The sequence below is a fragment of the Colletotrichum aenigma genome (assembly GCF_013390185.1).
Source record: "Colletotrichum aenigma strain Cg56 chromosome Unknown KSG_Cg56_contig04, whole genome shotgun sequence".
NCBI classification, from domain to species: Eukaryota; Fungi; Ascomycota; class Sordariomycetes; order Glomerellales; family Glomerellaceae; genus Colletotrichum; species Colletotrichum aenigma.
In genome coordinates, this window is record NW_023500910.1 from 4123482 (window position 1) to 4145554 (window position 22073).

General features: G+C 54.8%; 8 protein-coding genes across 8 annotated transcripts; 3 read left to right on the top strand and 5 right to left on the bottom strand.

Moving 5' to 3' along the window:
• Nucleotides 1–690: 690 nt before the first annotated feature.
• On the bottom strand, nucleotides 691–1629 carry CGCA056_v006946 (uncharacterized protein; the record flags this gene model as incomplete). The annotated part of the gene is made up of 1 exon (XM_037322195.1): nucleotides 691–1629. One exon carries the CDS (start codon nucleotides 1627–1629, stop codon nucleotides 691–693), a length of 939 nt encoding a protein of 312 aa, XP_037179282.1.
• A 652-nt stretch (nucleotides 1630–2281) lies between these two features.
• Nucleotides 2282–3356, top strand: SWC5 (SWR1-complex protein 5; the record flags this gene model as incomplete). The annotated part of the gene is made up of 2 exons (XM_037322196.1): nucleotides 2282–2622; nucleotides 2684–3356. 2 exons carry the CDS (start codon nucleotides 2282–2284, stop codon nucleotides 3354–3356), a joined length of 1014 nt encoding a protein of 337 aa, XP_037179283.1.
• A 109-nt stretch (nucleotides 3357–3465) lies between these two features.
• Nucleotides 3466–4360, bottom strand: GSTK1 (Glutathione S-transferase kappa 1; the record flags this gene model as incomplete). The annotated part of the gene is made up of 4 exons (XM_037322197.1): nucleotides 3466–4049; nucleotides 4100–4140; nucleotides 4196–4274; nucleotides 4327–4360. 4 exons carry the CDS (start codon nucleotides 4358–4360, stop codon nucleotides 3466–3468), a joined length of 738 nt encoding a protein of 245 aa, XP_037179683.1.
• A 1039-nt stretch (nucleotides 4361–5399) lies between these two features.
• Hsdl2 (Hydroxysteroid dehydrogenase-like protein 2) lies at nucleotides 5400–6531 on the top strand (the record flags this gene model as incomplete). Its single annotated transcript, XM_037322198.1, has 4 exons — nucleotides 5400–5493; nucleotides 5549–5739; nucleotides 5816–6148; nucleotides 6220–6531. The coding sequence occupies 4 exons, from the start codon at nucleotides 5400–5402 to the stop codon at nucleotides 6529–6531; spliced, it is 930 nt and encodes a 309-aa protein (XP_037180074.1).
• A 272-nt stretch (nucleotides 6532–6803) lies between these two features.
• CGCA056_v006950 (Tat-binding-like protein 7) lies at nucleotides 6804–11793 on the bottom strand (the record flags this gene model as incomplete). The annotated part of the gene is made up of 3 exons (XM_037322199.1): nucleotides 6804–8489; nucleotides 8543–8821; nucleotides 8872–11793. The coding sequence occupies 3 exons, from the start codon at nucleotides 11791–11793 to the stop codon at nucleotides 6804–6806; spliced, it is 4887 nt and encodes a 1628-aa protein (XP_037179113.1).
• Nucleotides 11794–11811: 18 nt separating this feature from the next.
• Nucleotides 11812–12621, bottom strand: CGCA056_v006951 (uncharacterized protein; the record flags this gene model as incomplete). Its single annotated transcript, XM_037322200.1, has 4 exons — nucleotides 11812–11912; nucleotides 12325–12371; nucleotides 12477–12525; nucleotides 12573–12621. 4 exons carry the CDS (start codon nucleotides 12619–12621, stop codon nucleotides 11812–11814), a joined length of 246 nt encoding a protein of 81 aa, XP_037179112.1.
• A 1618-nt stretch (nucleotides 12622–14239) lies between these two features.
• Nucleotides 14240–14503, top strand: CGCA056_v006952 (uncharacterized protein; the record flags this gene model as incomplete). Its single annotated transcript, XM_037322201.1, has 1 exon — nucleotides 14240–14503. The coding sequence occupies one exon, from the start codon at nucleotides 14240–14242 to the stop codon at nucleotides 14501–14503; it is 264 nt and encodes an 87-aa protein (XP_037179110.1).
• Nucleotides 14504–15954: 1451 nt separating this feature from the next.
• Nucleotides 15955–16897, bottom strand: cah-2 (Carbonic anhydrase; the record flags this gene model as incomplete). The annotated part of the gene is made up of 2 exons (XM_037322202.1): nucleotides 15955–16343; nucleotides 16432–16897. The coding sequence occupies 2 exons, from the start codon at nucleotides 16895–16897 to the stop codon at nucleotides 15955–15957; spliced, it is 855 nt and encodes a 284-aa protein (XP_037179108.1).
• Nucleotides 16898–22073: the final 5176 nt, after the last annotated feature.

Genomic DNA, 22073 nt, shown 5'->3' on the forward strand with positions numbered 1-22073 from the left:
GTTGAGATTACCGAAGATGATGTTTCCATCAAAAGTGGCAGTAATGATTGGGAACGATCGTGGGAGGGAGCTTGGAAGGCCTTGACCGAAGATGAGGCAAACGGCACCACTACCGTAGAACCTCCCGTGCAGTCTGGCGTGTCGAGCAATGACGGTCAGAAAGAAGACTCTGCTGTTCTTTCAACGGGAGCCAAGGTAGGCATCGGTTTGGGTTGTTCTGTGGCAGCGCTTGCTGGTCTTGGCGCGTTGGTCTTTTTCTACTATCGACGGAGGAAAGCAAGAGCTGTAACATTGGATCAAACGGTCATGGCTGAATATCAGAAGGGCCCTGCAGAGATGCATGGCTCTTCCCCTAGCGATATGACACCTATGAGTGAGCTCGAATCGCGGCCAGTGCCAAAACAAGCATCACATGATCCGGTGGAGTTGCCGTAGTATTGCTAGTAAGGCAGTAACTCTGGGATTTATCTTCTTCATCTCTTCATCCCTTCATCTTCTTTTTAACGTAATACTTCAGGTCGTCAGACTTCTAGTATTACTAGCTGAGTTGTGCCGATTATGACTGTTGTACAGTCATTCCTACATTTATCCATCCTACAGCGGTCACTTAGTCCAGCTGCAATTGACAACGTTGATCATAATGAGTATATCCTGAGTTGAGTCAATTGTCATATGGTGTGTACAAGTTCTTTATGCACTAGCGTGAAGCCTCTTCAGCTCTTCCTCCTTCATCCGCTCTTGAATCTTGAGTCTCTCTGGAATGACTCTCTCCCTAGGCGCCGTGATACCCCACTCAGGCAGTGACTCTGCCCCCAAAGCCCTCAAAGTTGCCTCCTCCACCAAGCTGAATTTTGATCCATCCGGTCGATGAAAACGATGCGGTTCTTTCAGTGACACAGGCGGGTTTGTGATGATACGCAACTTCCGCAGCTGATTTCTCGACGCGCTGTGCAGCATCAATGGATGGAGGAGGTACACATCGCCAACCTGCCCAACAGCTTCGACAAACTCCCCGCAGCTCCCAGTAAGCGAGTTGAACCAGTTTAGGTTCCTCTCTGCGGCGAAGTCGGGATGACCCCGTGGCACCATCCGTGGCGAGACCCCGTCCGGATGTTCGTACAAATGCTTCGCAACCTTTGGAATTGCTTCGGGGCAAATCACAGTCCCGCCGCCGCCGGAGACGATGTCCGTGAAGAGGGGTATGACGAGCAAGCCCTGTTCCGCGGAGTCGAGATAATGGACAAAGAAGTCGCCGTCCACATGCCAATTGTCGAGGTCTTTGGGATTCTGTTCTTGCCCCTCGAACTCGGGGCTGCCAAGATTCACGATCAGGGAGTCACGCCAGTGTTTCGAGTCGGGTGCGATGCGGTCTTCGCCGCCGCAGACTTCACAGATGGCTGCCCAGGCTTTCGGTGCGAACTCGGAGCAGTCGAACGTGCGATGGGAGGGCATGTTTGTACGGTGCTTCCAGGTTGACCTATCGGTTGGGTCCATGCCCAGACGGGTCCAGACGTCTTTTGTCACCCATTCTGCTTGCTCTTTGGTGAAGCAATTGCTTAGCTTCAGCCAACCGGTGGTCCGGAAGTGCTCTTTTTGGGCTTCGGTGAGAGATTCTGCCATCGGAGACATGATTATGAAAGGAAAGGTAGCAGACGAGAAGAGTCAATGAACCGCAGGGGTGGGAGAATATGCTTGGTTGATATAGACCCCCCACTAAGGAGCCAGGGACCGGCATCTAGTCCCTCGAACGGGAGCGAGGAGATGCGGGGTCCGGGATAAGGTATGCAGAAGTAGTCAATTAAGCTGCGTCGGATTGGATTTGTTTCAAGACTTCCTGAGACCTCAGAAGAGAAAAAATCTCAGGATTTTCAAATACGTCAACGCAAGCAGTGCTCGGAAGAAAGATGCCGTCGTGAGGGTTCACATGTAGTCAACAACTTCGACGGTTTTGAAGCTACAAACGGCCGCACCGGCTAAAAGGAAATTCTATGGGTCTCTTGCCGATCCCCCACCTAGAAGAAAACCCAAAAGTTTAACGGCCTTCAACGTGAAGGACGAGTCTAGTTCGGGAGATAATGGCAGAAATGCCGAGTCATCCAAGTGCAGGTTTGGGGTAGCCCATCATAAGTCGTCGAATTAACCACCAATCGTTGATTGGCCATTGACCGACCCACCCACCGAAAGCTCGGTCAATCAAATGCCGACACCAACCGACCAAATCTTTCAGGCCGACGATCGTCAACCATCACCATTTACACCCCCGAAACCCCAGAACCTCAAGATGCCGCCAGACCCAACGATCGACGACGAGGAATACGAGTCCTCCCAAGACTCTGACTTCGCACCCGAAGACGCAGCCGGTGCCGATGGCGGTGCCGAGTCTGAGGCAGAGGACTCTTCCGACTCCAACTCCGAAACCGCGAAGACCAGCAAGCGCAAACGCGACGCCGCCGCGGGCGATGAGGCAGACGATGCGGGATTCGAGAACTCGGGCGACGAAGCGCTGATCAAGAAGGCGAAGAAGAAGCGCAAGAAGGCGAAAGGCGGCGATGGGGCGCCAGACGGGGATGACGAGGGCGGCGAGGGAGGGCTGGTGAAGACGCGGAGCATGCGCGCTGCTGAGTGAGTTGTCGCGTCGTTTTCAGTCACACAGTGGTCCTCAAATGCTGACTCGGTGCATCAGAAAAGTAGAGCGAAAGATGGCTGCTGCCACAGGGCCGGTGACGGTCGACGTCGACGCGATTTGGGCGCAGATGCTCGCGGGGCAGACGACGAAGCAACCGAGCCAAGAACAGGGCGCCGGAGAAGCAGAAGCCACCGCGCAGCCCGCCGGTGCGACAGACGCGCAAAAGCAAACCGACGCACCAGAAACCGAGCCCTCAGATATGATCCGCATCAAGCGAACGTACAATTTTGCCGGAAAAGTGCAGACGGAGGAGAAGCTCGTGCCGCGCGACTCGGCCGAGGCGAAGCTCTACCTCGCCTCCCTGGGCAAAGACGCACCCGCTGACGAAGCCGCCGCTGAGCCGGAGGAGCCCAAGAGGGTTCTGAGGAAGGCGTTCCGTTCGGCGTTCGAGCCTACGATAGAGATCGTCGGCCAGCGGTCCGACTTGAACCTGGGCATGACGGTGCGGATCAAGGCGCGCGAGAAGCAGGCGCAGGCGAAGAAGCTCAACACGGTCGAGAAGAGCAAGATGGACTGGGCCGGGTACGTGGACAAGGAGGGCCTCAAGGACGAGTTGGAGCTGGCGGGGAGGTCCAAGGAGTCTTACGCTGGGAGGCAGGACTTTTTGGCGCGCAGCGAGGCCAAGAGGGAGGAGGAAGCCCGGCGGGCGAGAATTTCGGGGCGTGTATGAAGACTTTCTATGGATACTGGGCGGTTTTGGCTAGGCGTTTGTTTACGGCAGATTGGAAGAAGAGATACCCCTTGCTCACACAAACAACTACATTCTCGCTGTCCCTCATTCACAGTTTCGTGACCTTCCTCTGCGATCCGGGCGGCAGAATCGCAATGTCCTGAAACGGAACGCCCAGGAACTCGTACAGGAAATGGAACCTGTCGCTGCCGAAGAAGGGCTCCTCCTTGCCCTCGTCATTCACGGCCCAGAACCACGGGGCGCCGAACGCGCCCCTTTCAACTGCTTCCTGCGTCTTGGCCTTCACCGCGTCCTTGATCTCCTGCGTCGCGGTGCCCTCCATGATCTTCTTCACGTCGGCCTCGCTGAACAGCTTGGCCTGGGCTCCCGCAGGTGGCGGGTACTCCTGCGGCGCGTCGGCCAGCGCTTTGACCAGGACGTCGGGCTTGGTGAGGTTCATGTTAGGCGGCTCCCAGAAGCAGTGTAGGAGCCAGTGCCAGGCTGTCTGGTAAGCTGCGTCTGGGTAGGTCTTTTTGATGAAGTGCAGGGCGCGCAGGGGCAGGATCGTCATGCTGCGGTCCATGAAGTCTGGGGGCGTGGTGATGTCGGGTTTGCCGACGCGGATGGAGGAGCGCCGGGCATCATGAGTGCCATATTTCGCCTTTGCGGGGAGTGTCCATGGCGGCTTGTTTCCTACGACGATCTTAGTGGAGGCAGACCTGAATGGAAGGAGGCCGACGTACCGGATGCCGCGTTAATACCGCCGAGAAGCACGGGATGGAGGCTGCCGGGCGATGAGAGGTGAGACTGAGTTCAGGAGGTGAGGGATGGGAACGGACTCTAGCTTGACACCATGTGCGGCGAGAGCACCCTGGTTCTTGATGATGTAGTAGAACGCGATGTAGCTGTACAGCGATGCTTGTTCGCCCAGTCAGTCTCACAGGCTTATCTGCTGCACACCGAGACTCACCGATATCAATGTACACATCTACTTTGCCGCCCATCTTGGCGACGCAGGACCGAACTATTTTTTCGACAGGCTTGGTCTTTCTGGACGAATGGGTTCGAGAACGCGATGGATAACCCCGACAGTCGCGATGTCGCAATCGCTCGAAGTGGGAAAGTTGTTAAATAACCGGGTGATGTGGTAGGTATGAGGTGAAGTCGCCAGAGTGGGTTTACATCCTCGGCACAGCTGGAATCTGGGGAAGCTCCTACAGTCCGTTGCGTTGACAGCGTCCGCCCCTAACTTTGACCCAGAAGGAAAATTTTCCGCTAGCCTAAACCTCCCCTAAAACCCCCTAAACTTCACACCTTTATAACTCTATGCGTACGTAATACGCGTAGCTAGAAATTTAATTAATTAGTCTACTAGTTAAGGGCTATCTAATAATATATTTTTTATTTATACGCACTATATACGTAAAGAGTTATAAAAGTGTAAAGTTTAGGGGGTTTTAGGGGGGGGTTAAGCTAGTAGATACTAAACGTAATACTAAAAACAAAAAACGAAACCCCTTTTATATAACGTTTATAGTATCCGCTCTAAAAACCCCTTAAATCGACCTAAACTTCACACTTTTATAACTTTATACGTACGTAGTGCGCGTAAATAAGAAACATATTATTATATAGCTTTTAATTAGTAGACTAATTAATTAAATTTTTAGCTACGCGTATTACGTACGTATAGAGTTATAAAGGTGTGAAGTTTAGGGTAATTTAGTAGTTTTCAGTAAAAAGCCCCTTTTTTTGCCTTTTTTGGGCCGAAAATTGGGGGGCGGACGCTGTCAACGCAACGGACTGTAGCTCCGGGGTGGATGATCACTAATACACATCACCGACAACCGACGACATGCGACACGACAAATCGAAGTAATCAAGGCCGAGAGTATTCGAATTGTAATTCTAAAAGAGGAAACCTTGTGCTTTGATCTTGAAAGACCTTCAAAACCTCATCAGTTAAAACGGTTGGCAGTGCCATTCACACAATCCATCATCTTTCATAGCAACTCCTACCAAGCTCAGACTTCAGCAGTCAAGATGGCCTCACCGAAACAGGTCGCCCTCGTCGTAGGCGCATCGAGAGGAATAGGCCGTCAAATCGCCATTGACCTCGCAAAGAATGGCTACGCTGGTACACCTCCTCCGCATTTACCCAGCTTCCTCACGACCGCTGACAGGTTCCACAGTCGTCGTAGCCGCAAAGTCAACAAGCGACGCTTCCAAAGTCTCACCCTTCCCACCAGACCCAAACTCACAAGCCTCAACAATCAGCACCGTAGCCCGCGAAATCCACGAGGCCGGCGGCGACGCAACACCCATTGCAGTGGACGTCCGTGACCAAGAAAGCATCACGCGACTCGTCGACCAGACAATCCAGGTACGATTCCGAACGTGTGCTGATCCGCTAAATGTCAACCGCCGCACAATCACAAAACTCATCCATCGCCATATAGATATACTCCCGTCTCGACGTCCTAGTTTACAACTCCGGCGCAATCTGGTGGGCCTCCGTGGAAGACACGCCCCCCAAACGCTTCCAGCTCATGCAGCGCGTCAACCCAGAGGGCCTCTACCTCACCCTGCACGCCTGCCTCCCGCACCTCAAGCGCGAGGGCGCCGGCCGCATCGTCGTCGTCAGCCCGCCCATCTATAGCCGCTTCTTCCGCGGAAAGACGGCCTACGCGATGGGCAAGGTCGGCATGAGCGTCTTGACCAAAGGTCTAGCCATGGATTTTGCGAGGCAGGGGTTGGACCGGATGGCCATCACCAGCATCTGGCCCGCTGTGGTATGTTCCCTCCTTTATTGCAATCGAGTCCTCGGCATTGTGCAAGATATTCACCTATCTGCAATTTCTAGGCAATCGAATCCGCAGCCACGCAAAAGTTTCAGGCGTCAAATCCAGACGAGGCCAAGGACCTGCGTAAACCCACCATCTTCTCAGATGCGTTGCTTGCTATCGTGCGAGCCCCGGCGGGTGTCGTGAATGGCGAACTTGTGCTCGACGAAGACTTCTTGAGATACCACGCGGGTGTGAAGGACTTCTCCAAATATGCTCTCGTGCCTGGATCAAGTCCGCGTAGGATTATGCCTGCAGAGCTCCCGGACTTGACCGTCAAGGAGCAGGATGATGAGGGGAAGAGGTACAGCAGTGCAAAAGCAAAGATATGAAAGAGACAAGTCACTGCCCCAGACGTGATGTTGATGCAACTATTGTCTATTGCCTGCCGCGCTACGCAGGCAGGATGCGGTGCTTCTCGGTATAGTGTACTTTATCAAAGAAAATGAGGTCGTCCTGTCGCTCGCAAACTAGTAGACCCTTTCCGTGTCCCCTTTCCCCCTCGCCAAATCCTTCTCTCCGCAATGCCGAAAGAATGTTTTGAAAAACCAAACAACAAATGTACTATTTTTACAAACCCTTTGCAACACTATCTTCTCTCCTTTTACACCTCCTGGCTCTGCTGGAAAAGCCCTTGGGTGTTTTCAATGTCGCTTATCGTCTCATTAAACACCTTGGTGAGGTCTCCAAGAACCTTCATACGGTTCCACTCATGCCTCGTGCGCCAAATTTCGTCCATCAACTCGCGGTTGATCTGCTCAAGCTGCTCAATGGTACAGCCCGATGTCCCCTCGGTCAACTCGTCAAGGAAATTCTCAACCTGTTCCTCGTGGATAACAGGCTGTTGCTGCGACAAGGACGAGCCGGAATTTCGAATCTCTTCGCCTGGCGAGTCGTTCAGGATGTTAACCAGAGTCGGGGCATGCGACTTGGAATCCCCCGAGCTTCTAGACTTGTTAGGTGATGAGTTCTGGCTACTTGGCCCACCCATTGAGGGACGTATGACACCGCGGGCGATGCCTTGGGCTTGGGAGTGTGGCCAAATTTCGTCGCTCGAGGTGGCCTGGCTAGCCTGCATGCCGGCTGGGATCTGCGTGTCTTGCAGCTGAGAATTATCGCCCTGGCTCTGCTGCTCGCCGTGCACACCATTAGTGCCTTGTGTCCACTTCTCTCCCGACGATCTTTGAGACGGATCGGACGTCTTAGTCGTTGACGCATCGTTCAGTAGATCTGAAGGAGACATGCCAGGAGGCACCGTGGTGATCATTGACTTCTGAGAAACCACGGTTGTGCCGGTTATCGCGCCCGTTGCTTGGTTGCCCTGTGCCGGCCACTGGGGAGGCTGCATAGATGAGCTGTCCTGGGTGGTGTCATCATCGACTCCGCTCATGTGAACGTCGCTTTGCCGTGATGGGTTGGACGTTCCATTGCTCTGGGGAGGAACAGCAGGGCCGCCGCTAGGTCCCGGGCTCATAACCTGGAAGCGAGCCATGGCATGAGAAGAGCCAGGGATGCGCTCGCCCAAGGTGACAGGTCCTTGAGAGTCGCTGTCATTACCTCCGGCTGCATCAGTTTGGACGCGATCGACGATGGACTGCATAGCCTTCCTCTTTCTCTCCTTCTCGGCTGCAGCTCTGGCACGTTGGACTTGTCTCTGGTACAGAGACTCCCAGTCCACGGTGGCTGTGTTGCCTTCGATAGTCGCGACATCAACCTCGACATTGCTTACAAGCTCGTTCGCCTTCAACGTGCGCTCCTTGTCGCCGATGTTCTTGGAGTCCCTCGCAAGAGATTTTATGTCTTTGAGGAAGTCCTTGGGACGGCAATAGTACCCGTTTGAAAGACGCTCCTCAATGGTCGTGGTTTCCAAGTTCGAGAACGTCTTGCCTGTGGCCGTTTCGCGAAGCACGTCATCGCCGTATTTGTCCTTCACAATCTCGAATGGCCGAGGCTCGACACCTGCCAGGTCGGGGCGCACGAAATTAATTTGGTTCTCGGCGAAGAGGTAGTCGAGTTGGCTCTGTGGAATGACGGGCTGTCTGAACTTTTTGTACTTTCTGTTGATCTGGTCCATGATTGGTTGAAGTTGTACTTTAAGAATGTTGAGAAGCTGATGATCGCGCTTCTGCATGGCCTTGACTTCTTCCTTTGAAGGCACCTTGGGCGGTGGCGGCGGAGCGACTGGGAGCTGGTCCAAGATCCTTTTCTTCCGGTTGGCGGGATCAGGGAATTCGGCCGGGCTCTTGCGGACATGCTCCACGATTGTAGAGAAGTACTCGCGTCGGTTAGGCTTGGTCATGTTAGTCAATGCCTATTTGTAAATAGAGAAGCGCAGGTACTCACATGCTTGGGCCGCTCGATTTGAAGCCGGTTCTTGCGAGAAAATGCAAACAGCTCTCGGACGAGGGCTTGAGAAAGGCTCTCGCCAGCCTCATACTCCGAAGTCGCCAGTAACAAGATAGGATCCGTTGGCGGAATCGACTTTAGCATGGCCTTGAAGGTCATGAACGGCAAGCTATCCCGCAGTGATGCGTACCAAGACTCAATTCCAGGAATGTAGATGACACTGGGCTTGTGTCTCTTGACTTCCGTAAACAGGCCAACGATGACCTGTTCCATGGGCTACAAATAGGTTAGTACAAATACCACAAAAAGAGAAAAGACGAACTTACCCGTCCATCAGCAAGCAAATTGGGAAGGCCGAAGTTTTGCACCTGGACACCCTCGAAGTAGTGAAGAAGCGCAGATGACAGGTAACTCTGGCCCATGCCGGCAAACCCATGGATCAGGAAGCGTGGGCGGAACACACGAGATCGCTCGAACTCTTGATGCATGGCCTCGCGTCCAAACCCGTGGTCTTCGTCGTCAAACTGCTCGTACATTGCCTCCTCAAGCGCTGTGAGCTTTTTCTTGCGAGGAAGGACCTCGTCGAGAGCCTTCTTGATAGAGTCGAATTGATCACGCAACAGTGGCTCGATTCCCTTGGGCAGCGGAGCTGCCCCTGTGCCAGCAGATCTTTCTGAAGAGGGCACCATCTTCTTGATAGAGATCATGAAGTCGGTGGCATGAATGCTGATGTTTTCGGGGTTGACGATAAGCTTGTCTTTTGAGGAATAAATCTGTGGGTACGTTCTTTGGATGGCATTGAGAGCAGCCTCAGTGCAAAGTGCTCGGAGGTCGGCACCACCATAACCCTTGGTGTTCTCCGCAAGCGATTGCTTGAAAGGTTCTGAAAGACCCCAGTCCTTGGTGTGAATCTCAAGAATTGATCGACGGCCCTCTACGTCAGGAAGAGGGAAGTAGAACTCTCGATCGAATCGACCAGGTCTTCTCAGCGCAGGATCGATGTTGTCTGGACGGTTGGTTGCTCCGATCACGATAACCTGTCCACGGCCGTCCATACCATCCATCAACGCCAAAAGTGTTGACACGATCGACGCGTGAATCTGCTCCTGTTTACTAGAACGTACTGGAGCCAGACCATCGATTTCGTCGAAGAAGATGATACTTGGTTGCGTTCGTCTGGCTTCCTCAAACAACAGCCGCAGCTGCTTCTCGGCTTCACCAACCCACTTGCTCAGGGCATCGGCTCCCTTGCGCATGTAGAAGGTGATCTTGCGGCCACCAATACCAACAGAGTTGGCGAGAGCACGGGCGAGGAGAGTTTTACCGGTACCGGGAGGACCGTGGAAGAGGACGCCTCGCGGGGGTGTGACGTGGAACTTTTGGAAGAGCTCAGGGTACAGGAGAGGTAACTGAACCATTTCCTTCAGCTGGTCGATGTGACCTTGGAGACCACCAACTTGGTTGAAGTCCACGTTAAGGTCGACACCAAGAGGATCGGCATCAGCGAGGGCCTTTGTGTTTTTAACCTTGCCGACGTTGGGCGTTGCGCCGACACCAGCACCTTCACCACCCACAGGCTGCGCGAGACCAGGGAGCAGGCCACCTGGAGCAGCAGCCGACGTGGGAGTCATGCCAACATTTCCGGCGGCGCCAGAACGTCCACCCATTTCATCGTCACTGCTGTCGGAGTCAACACCTCCAGCAGCGCCGGTGCCCCAAGGTCCAGCGAGAATGGAGCCTGCACCGCCTCCGCCTCCGAAGGGACCAAAAGTCGTGTTGAGAGCGCGGTCCCATGCTTGACTGGCGCCTCCACGTCCGTTACGGCGCCGTGCAGGGGTCGGGGCGGGGTCCTCACCATCGTCTTCCTCCATGTTAACGGCGGAAAGAGGAGGCATGAAGTAGTTCATTGGCTTTGCTGCGGCTCTGCGACGCTTCGACGCAGTTTCTTGGTAGATGATTGCGGGTGAAGGTCGCCTTGTGCGGCGAGAGCGCGAGTCTTGTCGAAGTTCGTGGAGCTCCTCGGCAAGCTCGTCATGGTCTAGCTCGACTTCATCCCCGGACTCGGCCCCACGGCGCGAGCTTCGGGTGGATCTGCCCTTGGGCTTAGCAGCTCTACCGCGCGGGGCCGGGCTGTCAAAGTCGCCATCTTCAGCATCGGCGGAATTCTTCTTGGTGGGTGAGTCGTCAGACATGTGCGCATCTTCCGCCGACTCTTCACCGGGCTCGAAATCGCTACTGGGCTCCTGGAGGGATTTCGACTTTCGAAGTCCACGGCGAGTGAGACGCCGTGTTGGGGCGTCGCCATCAGTGGGTTCCTTGGGGTCTTCCTCAGGTTCCGCAGCTGAAGGTCCAGATGCACTTCCCCTCTTAGCTCGGGTTCGCCGTGTGATTGGACCCTCGTCCTCTTCATCGTCATCATCAGCTGCAGCATCGGGATCCACCTCGGTCGATTCTTTGATGGCATCTTCCATTACTGCATCCTTGCTATCGACAACCTCCTCGGTGTCTGCAGCCACTGGCTCTGCATCACCGGCCAACTCATCGGCATCGGCGTCATCGTCGCGACGGAAGCTGCTCTCCTGAGTTGCTTCCTCAATCGTGTCTGGTGCCTTCTTCAGTCCCTTGACTGAGCGGGAGTTGCGAGTGCGAGCAAAGGTTTCCGGGCTTCGACTCTTAGAAGCACGCTGCATATGCCTGCCCGAGTTTGTCAACTCGACATGCTCTTCCTCGACCTCGGCTGTCCGGGCGCGGGTAGATCTCCTAGTGACAGGTGCAGCAGAAGCCGGATTCTTGGGCACCTTCAGCTTGATCATCAAGGATTCCTTCTTCTTCTTGGGCTTGGCGTGGTCCTCGGAAAGCTCGTCTTCGGATGCTTCAGCTTCTTCAGACTCAGACTCGCTTTCACTCTCCTTGTAGCTGTTGTGCTTTGTTGCGGCCTTCCTGGAACGGCGACCGGCGGCGTTGACGGGAAGATCTTCTTCCTCCTCCTCTTCTTCCGAGACGAATGAGCCCTCTGCCATACTATCAGAGACATCCTCATCATCGTCGTCGATGTCAGATCCACGATATTTGTTCGTGCGTCTTCGGCTGCCGCCGCCTCCACCGCCAGAGCTCTTCGACTTTGAGCCGCGCGATCGCTTCTTGCTTCGTGCGGGTGGCTGGTCGGTACCGGGCTCGAAGTTCTCATCATCGGAATCCGACTTGTTAGGATCGAAATCCTCGATGTCGCGCTTACGTTTGGACGGCATCGTGGCGTGGGTGGATTATTAATGGCAGGTGCGGATCGATTGTACTTTCGCGTTCTGATTGTTGTGCACGCTGGTTGGCGATGAGCTGCTGCTGCCTGTTGTCGCGAAGAGGTCTGTTTACGCGGTGTCAGCATCCACATGCACTTGAGTAGCATCAAAAAAGTGTCTGAGATGGCGAAGGTATCAAAGTTGATCTGTATCGGGGCTATTGGGAGGTTGGTGGATGCAAGGAAGGCTCACCTCTGTCTTAGCGCTTAGGGAGAAAGCAAGAACAATGGAAGCGGACGTCAGGTGGTGGTGCAGCAGTGCGCCGTTGGGGTTGCGACGATGCAAACGCGAAAAGTCAAGGTGGCCTTGATGTCTGCGACGTGCGTCGTTGGCGATCCCGGGCTGCGTGGAGATGGGCTTGACCACAGGCTGGTGATAGGTTCAGATTCGCAGAAAAATCACCATCGCGCGTTCCACGTCTTGCGCGCCAGGCGTTCACACTCTTGGGCGAGAAGGACGGGGAGTCAGTAGAGTGGGTCTCACGTGCAGACACCAGCCACAATTGGTCCGAGCGGCGCTTCTTTCCACCTCTGAGGTTGCCATTTCAAGCAGCAGCCATTGGCTGGACCCATCTTTCCGCAGTTCAACGGGAAATCTTGGGGGCCTCATATTCAACAATCGCGCATCTCTGATACCGAATCCTCTGGATCCGAAGTAACTTGTTCGGCATGTGTATTGCGTCTGCTCAAGCATGGTCAGTGTCCTGTCAACCGATTTTCGTCTCGACCTACCGCAAGTCTGAAGCATGTCAATCACCGTGCAAGGATTGACGGTGCTCATCGGCGCGCGAGGTTAAAAAAAGTCGGGCCCGGGGTAAGTGGGCGTCGAGTGTCCACCACAAAATGTCGCGTTGTCGCGACCACGGTACCACTCGAGGACAGCAAGAGACTGGTATTACTGAGACGAAGTGCGACTCTGGTCGAGTGCATCTGAACTGCCGAAGGGGATGCAAGGCGGGCCGCCGAGACCTCACACCGACTTCGTGGGCATGCGGACTGCGGCGCAGATATCTGCGAAAGATCGAACGATGAACGGCAATGATGTCATTTCAGATTGTTCCTCGTTGTCGGGCCTCAGTTTGCGCCGTCTCTGACTGCGGTGCGGTTTCCAGCTCTCGAAGAGGCCCAATGCTCCAGGAGTTTTTGAGGGCATGTCTATCCAAGTAATCTCAACCCCGACGTCAAATTTTCAGCTGCAGTCCGCCAGAAAACTTCCAAACTTCATCATCGCATCCTCATCATGGCGGCTCAACACCAAGCTTCGCCAATTCGACCCTTTATCAGCCCTACAGAGTCCGAGTCTGGGGTAACCTGCGGTTTTTAGGTTCCGGGCCGCCAAGCTCAGGAACGTGGCCGGGGAACGTGGCTGGTGTGTTGATGCCCCCTGGTTAAGGCATCTGCATGGAAGAAGTGGATCCATGCCTTGCGGCCTGAACATGGCTCGGTGCGCCCGAGTAAGCAGGCAGCAATCTATCAAAACATCACGTGCAGCGGCGCCCAGAAGCAAACGACGCTAAACCATCGGCGTCGTCCGAACATGCGGGCGGGATGTGACTAAACCAATGCTGCTGACGACGCTGCTGTGCCGACGAACCGTTCCTATTCGCAGATACGCAAATACGGAAATTCGACAAGGAGTCACGGGATTCATACCATGCAGAGCCTTGCAGAATATTGGTTTCTCGCGTCCCTCGGGCCTCGTGCTTTCGCGACCAGCCAAATGAGGCTCGGGACTGTTTACGAGCAGCAGCTTGAGTTTCCTCATCCGGTCGTCATCGACGGGCCTCAAACCAACCGTCACATACCTATCCCTTGTTCTCTCCTGGGCATGTGCAAGCTAATTGCCTAGCACCAACTTTGAGGCCATCACCCAACAATCAGCCCAGTAATGTCGTCCTGCAGATCCTCGCGTATTTTGCAGCCAACAGGGAGGACGAATGCGGAACAATCACGCACAGGGAGAGCGTTGGACAGCCTGCGTTAGCTGTTGCCTTACGAGGCCATCCCCACCTGCGGTTCGCATTCGGTCGCATCGATGGGGAAAGCATGTTCAGCAGACCGGCCTCAGTGGGTCCACCAACGACCGGCAACCCGGCCAAGTCGGTAAACGGCCACTCGGGGCACAGCATTTTAGACCACCGAGCTCCATGGCGACGTCAATCCATGCCGACCAAGCGGCCGAGCGCGCGAGCCAAGAATAAGCAGCCGTGCAGCCGCATTCAGAACTAACATCCTCTCAAGCATTTAAGAGAGGGACACCCCGAGGTCTAGACGAGTCTTTCCAACTCATCGTGTAATCTTGCCTCGACTTCACACCTACACATCAAGCAACATCGAAAGCCACAAACCAATTGGCTTCAACACATATCAAACACTTTCAAAGTCAAATACCAACCACAATGTCTTCTAACCTCTCCGCCCCCAACTTCGAGATGCAGCGGCCCAAGAGCAGCCGCGCCGGCTCCGACGCAAGCTCTATCTCCACTGACTCCCTCACCACCAGAAGGGCAGTCTCCCAGGACTCTCCGCGCCCGGCGAAGAGAAAGTCCTCCCACTCCCAGACGGTCAACGTCTACACCCACTGCGGGCGTCACAGCTCCCAGTTCCTCTTTGGCGGTCGCTCATTTACCGACATGGCGCGCTCCATCTTCAAGCGCGACTAAATTGCTTGTGAGTCGGTGTTCTTCTGCAAGAAAAGAGAAGAAAGCAGAGAGCACCGTAGCAAGCAAAAGTCATCACCCACAGACGGTTTATCCAACCGTTCGCCGTCGCCGAATGCGACCGGTAGCAGACCCGCCAAGAAAGCGGCGTAGCCGCTGGGCTCCACAACGGCTCGGACGGCTCCAGAAGGCGGCGCCAAGCGGGAACCCGCAAAAACCGCCCTCCGATGTTTCTTGCCAGTGTCCCTCTTGTTTGATGCGGAACATTGATCTGCAGAACACCGGATGCGGCATAAACAAACGCGCAAGTCCCCTCGGCGCCAAGACGGTGAACCGTCCCGGGACGAGAAGCGCATTCCAGCCTCCTCATCCTCTCCCCTTCTCATCAAGAACTTCTTTTCCGTCACGTCACGCAAGACAAGACAAGACATTTGGGGGCGCGCAAGGGGAAACAAAATCTCCACTCCACCCCTCATCCCATCTCACCTTTCGTAATTTTACGGGGGAACTGATTGCTGGCGCCTTGGCAGCGGTGAAGCCACGAGTAAGGAGGATGAGCTTGAATTGTGCCAAGCAACGGGACCGTTGAAACAGAAGACGCTCAAGCCAATCAGAGGCCGTCCTGGCCACGTCCCTCGTCAACTCCCAGCCAGCTGTTGCTGCTTGCTCGCCGCCGCATTGCGGAGAAGGGCAGACGAAATAAATTGACCCCATGGACGACGTGACATCGCTCCGGTCAGAATCCGTCCTGTTCTTTCTCAGCTGCTCCAATTGGCAGGCAGATGGCGATCTCTTCTCAACGACACCGCCCGCGGACCAAACGCATTAGCCGGATTTCGGTTTGTCTTCACGAAGACAACTCGGAGGCGGATAAAGCCCCATGGTTTCCGTAGCCTTCATCCTCAGCTTTTGTCTGAGACAGCTCTGCTTTTTATATCCTGTCCTCTCATTTTTGATACCATGTTCCTTGTTCTTGTCTCTGTTTTGTCAATGATACCAGGTAGTCAAACAGTCTACAAAGCATTTGTTTAGCAAATGTTTAACATATTTTGGTCTGAATAATTAAAAGTACATTACAACAAACAAATGTCTTATCTCAATGCCAATTCGTGACCCTGTCGCCGAGAAATCTAACCCCTGCAACTCGTACGCTTATGATGTCGATACCATGGCTCTCTCGCGTCTCTCATCTCTCCGTATGGATATGACCGCATATCATGCGTGTATGTACCTGTCATGTCGTCCTCCTCGATGCAATATGTACCAGTCTAAACCCCTTTGTACGTGTGCCCGTGTATGCCCCCGTCACAGAAAACGCCAGTGAAAAAGCAGAAAAACTCTCTCCATGAGATCCACATCGGCGTAACCCCGACCACCAAGTGGGCATCCTCACCTCATCTCAACCTCTTCCCCCACGCACTTACTCCGCAAACTACCTTCCCCCAACAACCCACCTAAGGCGACATGGCGTTCAAAATGACCCTGGAGTGATCCAGCAGGTTCTTCTGCCCGGGCACGTTCTGCGTGTACCGCGAGTTGAACTTCATCACCCGCTTCGCCGCGCGGAACGTGACGTCGTCCACTGTCAGCGGCTCCGCGACCACGTTCCACGCGATACCCTCGGTGCACGGCGGCGTCGTCAGGCTGCCGCTGTACTGGTACACGTCGGACCGCGCGAGCAGGTCCTTGAGCTCGCAGAAGTCGAGCCCCTGCGTCTCCGCGTGCGACCCGGGCTCGGCGACCTCGTCGAGGTGCGCGAACACGTTGGCCAGGAACGGCGACGGCGCGGCGTTGTCGACTTCGATGAGGAATCCCACAACGGAGGCGGCGGGACCGGTAGAGTCTGTGGGGGGGAGCAAGATTGTTAGAGATTTATGGACTGCCAAGTTTATACAAATACGAAAGAAGAAAAGATGGCAGAAGAAACTTACTCTTGTTCGCCTCCTCGTCCGCCTCAAAGACAAAGTGCACCTCCATGGGGAAGTACTCGCTGTCCACGCGGTGCTCGCTCGGCGTGTGGAAGTGGAACTGCTTGAGCGCGTACACTCGTCCGTCCCGCGTCAGCGTGCCGTTCTGCGCGACCACCTCGAGCGTGCTGCCGAGGTTCTCGAACACGGCGCCGTCCGGGTGCGCCGGCACATCGAAGCCCAGGCTCGCGCCGGGGACGAGCGTCGCCGAGGTGTCGTTGAGGTTGATGGGCGACTGGTGCGTGCCCGTGGCGCACTTTGAGCTGGCGTTGTTGCGGCCGTGCCAGTTGAGCGGGCCTACGAGGTCGTTGTAGCCGAAGGTTGCGACCTCGACCTCGCCCTCTGCGGCGGAGCGGGCGTAGAGGGAAGTGCGGTGGTGGCAGATTGCCGCTGAGAGGGTTGCAAAGGGGAGGAGGTTGGAGGGTCTCATTTTGGCTAATGTGAGTGAGTGGACTGCAAAAGAGTAGAGAGCTATAGAACAAGATAAACCTCGAGACTGAAGGCGGGAAGATGGGGACTCTTTATCCTCCTCGAGATGTCTGGGCACACGATCTCGTCAGATCTTAGAGGAGGGTGTGCGCCGCTTGTCTGGCGGGTACGCACGAAGAACAAGCAGGCATTGTTCGACTCGACCTCCAATGAGCCGTCATCTCATGAGGCTGGGTGTGACAAAACAACTTGGCTTCCTCCCCATTCAAGCGGCGTCCAGAATCTTGGCGAGCTCCGTTTCCGCGAAAAAGTGTCGGTAAGGTACGGATACTCCAGTCTCCCCCACGGCCAGGGTACCGGACTGGGGGGTCCACGAAGAAATCCCGTGGGGGAGGGAGGGGCGTCAGTCTGCCAGATGAAGATCACCAAGTCCACTTTCCATCCCCTCGATAAGCAAGAATGAAAGATGCCAAGACGAAAGGCGGGAGGCGCAGGAGGAGAAGGAGGGGCTTGCAATAAAGTCGCCTTTCTTCTTTGGCTGGATCAATGAGAAAGGAGGGGAGAGAAAAGGCAGATGACAAAAGATGCTCCGGTCTACGTAGAAGGAATTAGACGGCTGACACGTCGTTGAACGGGTCGGTAAAAGGCCGTTTGCCGCGGCGAGCGAGGCGCGGAGTACAACGGATGGAATCTTTTTTTCCCCTTCAGGCACTCTCACGTACAGAATCTGCCCATATTTGATAGAAAACAGCCACGCGAAGAGCCTCGCTCCAAGTTCATCCTCATAGCCTTTCCCTAGAAATCCCGTGTGTGCTCAGCCCTACCTTCGGGTCTTGGTAGATGATCTCACTTGAACCTCCGAACCGTAAGCAAACAAGCTCGTTGTCGTCGCAGGACACACATGAGGCAAGTTACGCCAAGACGCATTGCCAACGCTCACCGGCACAACGGTCACCCGCGGAAGATCCTCTCCCCGTCACCAGGCGTCTAGCCAAGCGCCCACAACGTGCTTTCAGAAGAGCACAAACGGCAAAAACCACGCAAACTGTGAGACAATCATCCTTCGTCCCGAATCCTCGGAAAGCATGTCTTCAAGTCGAGTTGAAAAGGCTTCTTCCAAGCAAACCGCAGCCACAATGCTCGCCGCGCCACCACGAGTTTTAGACGCTGACAAACGCCGCGTCTAAGTAGCTTTTCTTCAGCGGCTAGTTAATCCTTCAATAATAGACACCGAGAGACCAAATCCGTAGGCTACTCTATTGAAAGAGAAAACACAGCAAGCCCATCAGCTACAAGCCACGCTGGACGTCAGCGCTTGCTGACTATCACCGCCTCGGAGATTTGAGCTGTGTGTGACGCCGTTGCAGGTGCAACAGTGCACATGACCGACGGATACAAGAAGCAAGCAGCCAGGCAAAACAGAAAGAACTCAAACCAAAGCCTGAACGGCTTTCGCCCGGTCTGAGGATGCCAACTCCACAAGAAAAGAGGGAAAAGTCCAGGCCTTTGCCGTCGAGCTTGCCTACTGTGATCGACTCCAAGACCGCTAAGCCTTAAGCGAGGTCCATAGTCCCAACGGTCGTCCCGCAGTGGCTGGGCGCCTTTCCTTGGAACAGTTTCGTGCCGGTTAATTTTCGAGCTAGCGGCAGAGCACGACCTACGAAAATCGAAGAAAAAGTCTGGGGGAGAGAAAAAAGAGGAGGTGATCGTCTGGTCGATTGCGCTTTCGATTCGCTGAGACATTTCATCTTGGTCCGAGGAAAGACGGTCTTGGTGTTTAAATTGACGTCGGCCGGAGGATGGCCGAAGCTGCGCTGCCGGGTTGACGGATGTGAGCAGCAAATTCATCTTGGGAGGCGACATTATCAACGATTCTGGATATTGATGACGGCCCTCGTTTGTGTATTATGTTGCACTTTGTTTGTGTCCTGCGTCATTCCAGTGCCTCCAAACTTCATGACAACGCCGCCGCAGCTGTCGGGGAGCGTTCCAGGTCTTGGAGCCAAGAGAACTAGGATTCAGACAATGACGGCATGTCAAGACTTCTTCACATACCCCATTCTGATATTGACCGTTTCGGCACTTGGCTCATCAACGTCATGGTGATGCCAGAATGGCACGTGTGGCAGGCAAACACAGTTTCGAGTCTGCCTTCATGGAACTGGCTAACATCGCACTCCTCAGACGCTTCGCTGAACGCCTCCGTTATGGGCATTTTCGTCCTCATTGCTTCTATCCATGGGCATGACCACTTGGTCAGCTCACTGGCACTGAAGCCGTCACCATCGATGCAGCACCCGATGCAGCTTCGCTTGAAGTTCGTTCGCAAGAAGCCCTCGGCGCCCTACTGCGCAAACAAGATTGTCAGCAGACAAAGGTGAAGGTCAAGGATGATGGATTCCTCGGACTTTCGCGAGCAATGCATCCCCTCAAAGAAAGATTTGAGAAATAACAAGGATTAGTGGAAGTTGATCCCGCATCCTCTCATCACATGAAACGCCTCATGGCCGAACAGTCGCCCCAAAGGGCGTCCAACATATGTCTCCCCCAACTCTGCATGCAACTTCCCGAAGCACATCTTGGCGAATATCTGAGAGCAAGGCGTCTCGGAGGGAGTAGCAAGAGTCCGTGTGTTTGCTCAGTCGTCCAGCGCAGCAACCCGTGCTGCGGTGTTGCAATGCTATGCCAGACTTGCGGGATCCTACCAAAGATGTCTTTCTAGGGAACAGACGCCCAGGACTGAACAATGACTTTTTGATGGTAGTCATTCTTGACCATCAACTGGCAAGACTCTCCCCGCTCACCTGATCTTTCACCTGATCTTTAGTTGGGGTCGAAAGGAACGCCACATGGGCGCAGAACGAAGGGCTTTCGTCTTGATCGGTGGGCTCAAAGGTCGATGAGAAATCTTACCACTTGGCACTGCTAAATGATGTGGCAGATGGGAAGGTCTTCAAATGCCTAGCCAAAAGGTGCATGAGACTTTGCACGTCATCCCCAGTAGTTTGATCGATGTCCTACTTACATCGAATATCACAAACCTTGGGATGGGCAAATAGTCGAGCGTTGCTCCCTCGTGTGCTGAGGCCCACGTCGGTAGGCGGTTGAGGCGAGAGGTCGGCCGTCGGTGCCCGATCGCTATATGATCATCTGCCTGACAATATGCTTTTTATTTACTTGACAGGCAGACGCACAGTGACCAAGGCGGCAATGCACATGCCCGAAAGCAAATATACGTTCGCAATGCAGACCCCTCAACAAGTAAGGCCATTTTTCTGAAAAGCACTACAGCGATGATGATTGTATATCACCAGGCGCGCCTGTTGCAATCATGATCGGATGCGGGATGACCCAGCTGAACCCATCGTGGAATGGCATGTCATTGCTGCAACTAACAGCTTCGGTCAGCAGCCATAGGCATATATGCATCTTTAAACACCAAGCAGCCAGCGCCAGCCAGTCAGGCTTCGATTGCGATGACTCTTGATTCCAAAACACCGAGGTCGTTCCCGTCGCAGTTGTATCAAATCCCGGCCCATGGCGGCCACTCGGCGCCGGCGGTGGGGGTTTGGAAGCTCACCACCGCCCGTCCCCGGACAAGTCTCCCGGAGCACAACCCAATCCTGAACAGCGGTATTGAACACCACAAAACTTCAGTTATCCCAACACCGGAACAGCCCGCGTGGCATCTCCCAAGCATTCCAGCCCGCAGAACAAGCCTCGACTTTGTTTTCGGCCTCACTCAGCTCCCGCAGCTGGTGCAACCTGGCAACCCAGTCCTTGGGCCAGACGAGAGTTGTGCCCTATTTTCCCACCACAAGCAGAAAATGCGAACAGTCCAGGCGCACAACTCAGTGGAACTCGGATGCGTGAGGCTGTCAGCCCAAGGCATCAGAACCCGATCTCTGCACGACGGCAAGTCCTCCTGGGAGGCCGGAAGCCCTGACACAGTCGCACGGCGTGGGACGAACAACCTGCATGTGGCCGTACACGCACACGGAGTGGACCGGAAAGCCGTCCTACGGTGCGGTCGCCGCCTGCAGCTGGAGAAACCTCCACCCGGCTTGGCTCGGGATACTGACTCTACCGGACTGGACGGAGCCCTCTGAGGGAGGACGCGAGTCGGTCTGGCGGTGATGCTACGGCGTACCGTCTGCGAAGGAACGCTGTGTGGGCGCGCTGCTCCGTCTATTCGACTGCTGTCACCGGCTCATCCCTGGCAGGTCGCCTCCGTTGTGGAAGCGAGCGTGGTAGGCGTGATGTTTTTTTAGGCCAAATATGGCCAGTTGAAGGCAACCGGCGGGGAATAACAGGCGTCCTAATGCCCCCCAGTGTCCAGGGCTGGAGTTCGTCTGCATGGGGGACAATGAGCGCTTCCAAGTTGGAACTGAGCAGGTGCCGTATTGAGTGGGTTCGGTGAAGTTGAATCGCCCAGGGCGGCGGGCCATACGACGGGGATGTCTGTGCTGTCCGGGCCCTTTGGGGGAAACCAGCCGCCCGTCCGCCTTAAAGTGTCATGCTATTGGGGGCCGCCCGGTAGCACTGAATGGGAATGCGCGGTCGCCTCGTCTCGCTTCTGCTGGCTCTATTGAATTGATTTCTTTTATTGGCAACTCAACCACAACTTGGGGGTTACTGGCGGTCGCTCAGTATACCTTCGCACGCCTGTCGTTGTACTCAGTATCTCGCTAATCTTTCTCGGAAGAATGGTTGCTACTCCCGGCCTCGGCAAGACTATGGGAATTGTCCAGACGTCGGGCAGGCAATGGACATGTCGAGAAGTGCGGGGGACGAAGTTTGGTTGCCCTCATCTCACCGCAACTGATCTGTCATCTTGGATGGGGCGTCATCACCTCCCCTCCAGCATTGCACAGACTCGGAGCCATGGCCGGTCTTGGCCGTGCGAGTTTGCAAGCCTCGGGATCGTACCCACGGGTGGAGGATGATGGGCCCTGCAAAGATATCACCGATTGACCGGCCAGTGTGGCCTCATCGGGATTGACTTGCGGTATTGTGGTTGCGCCTGCATCGCTTGCAGCGGCTTCAAAGCACTCGCATTGTGTGCGCATCTGCACCTAGAACTTGCTCGAAGCACACAACATGTTTCTGCTTCGTTTTTGAAGTCTACCTGCGCAACTTGTTCGTCGTCGTCGCACAGGGACCCGCCAGGACGAGTG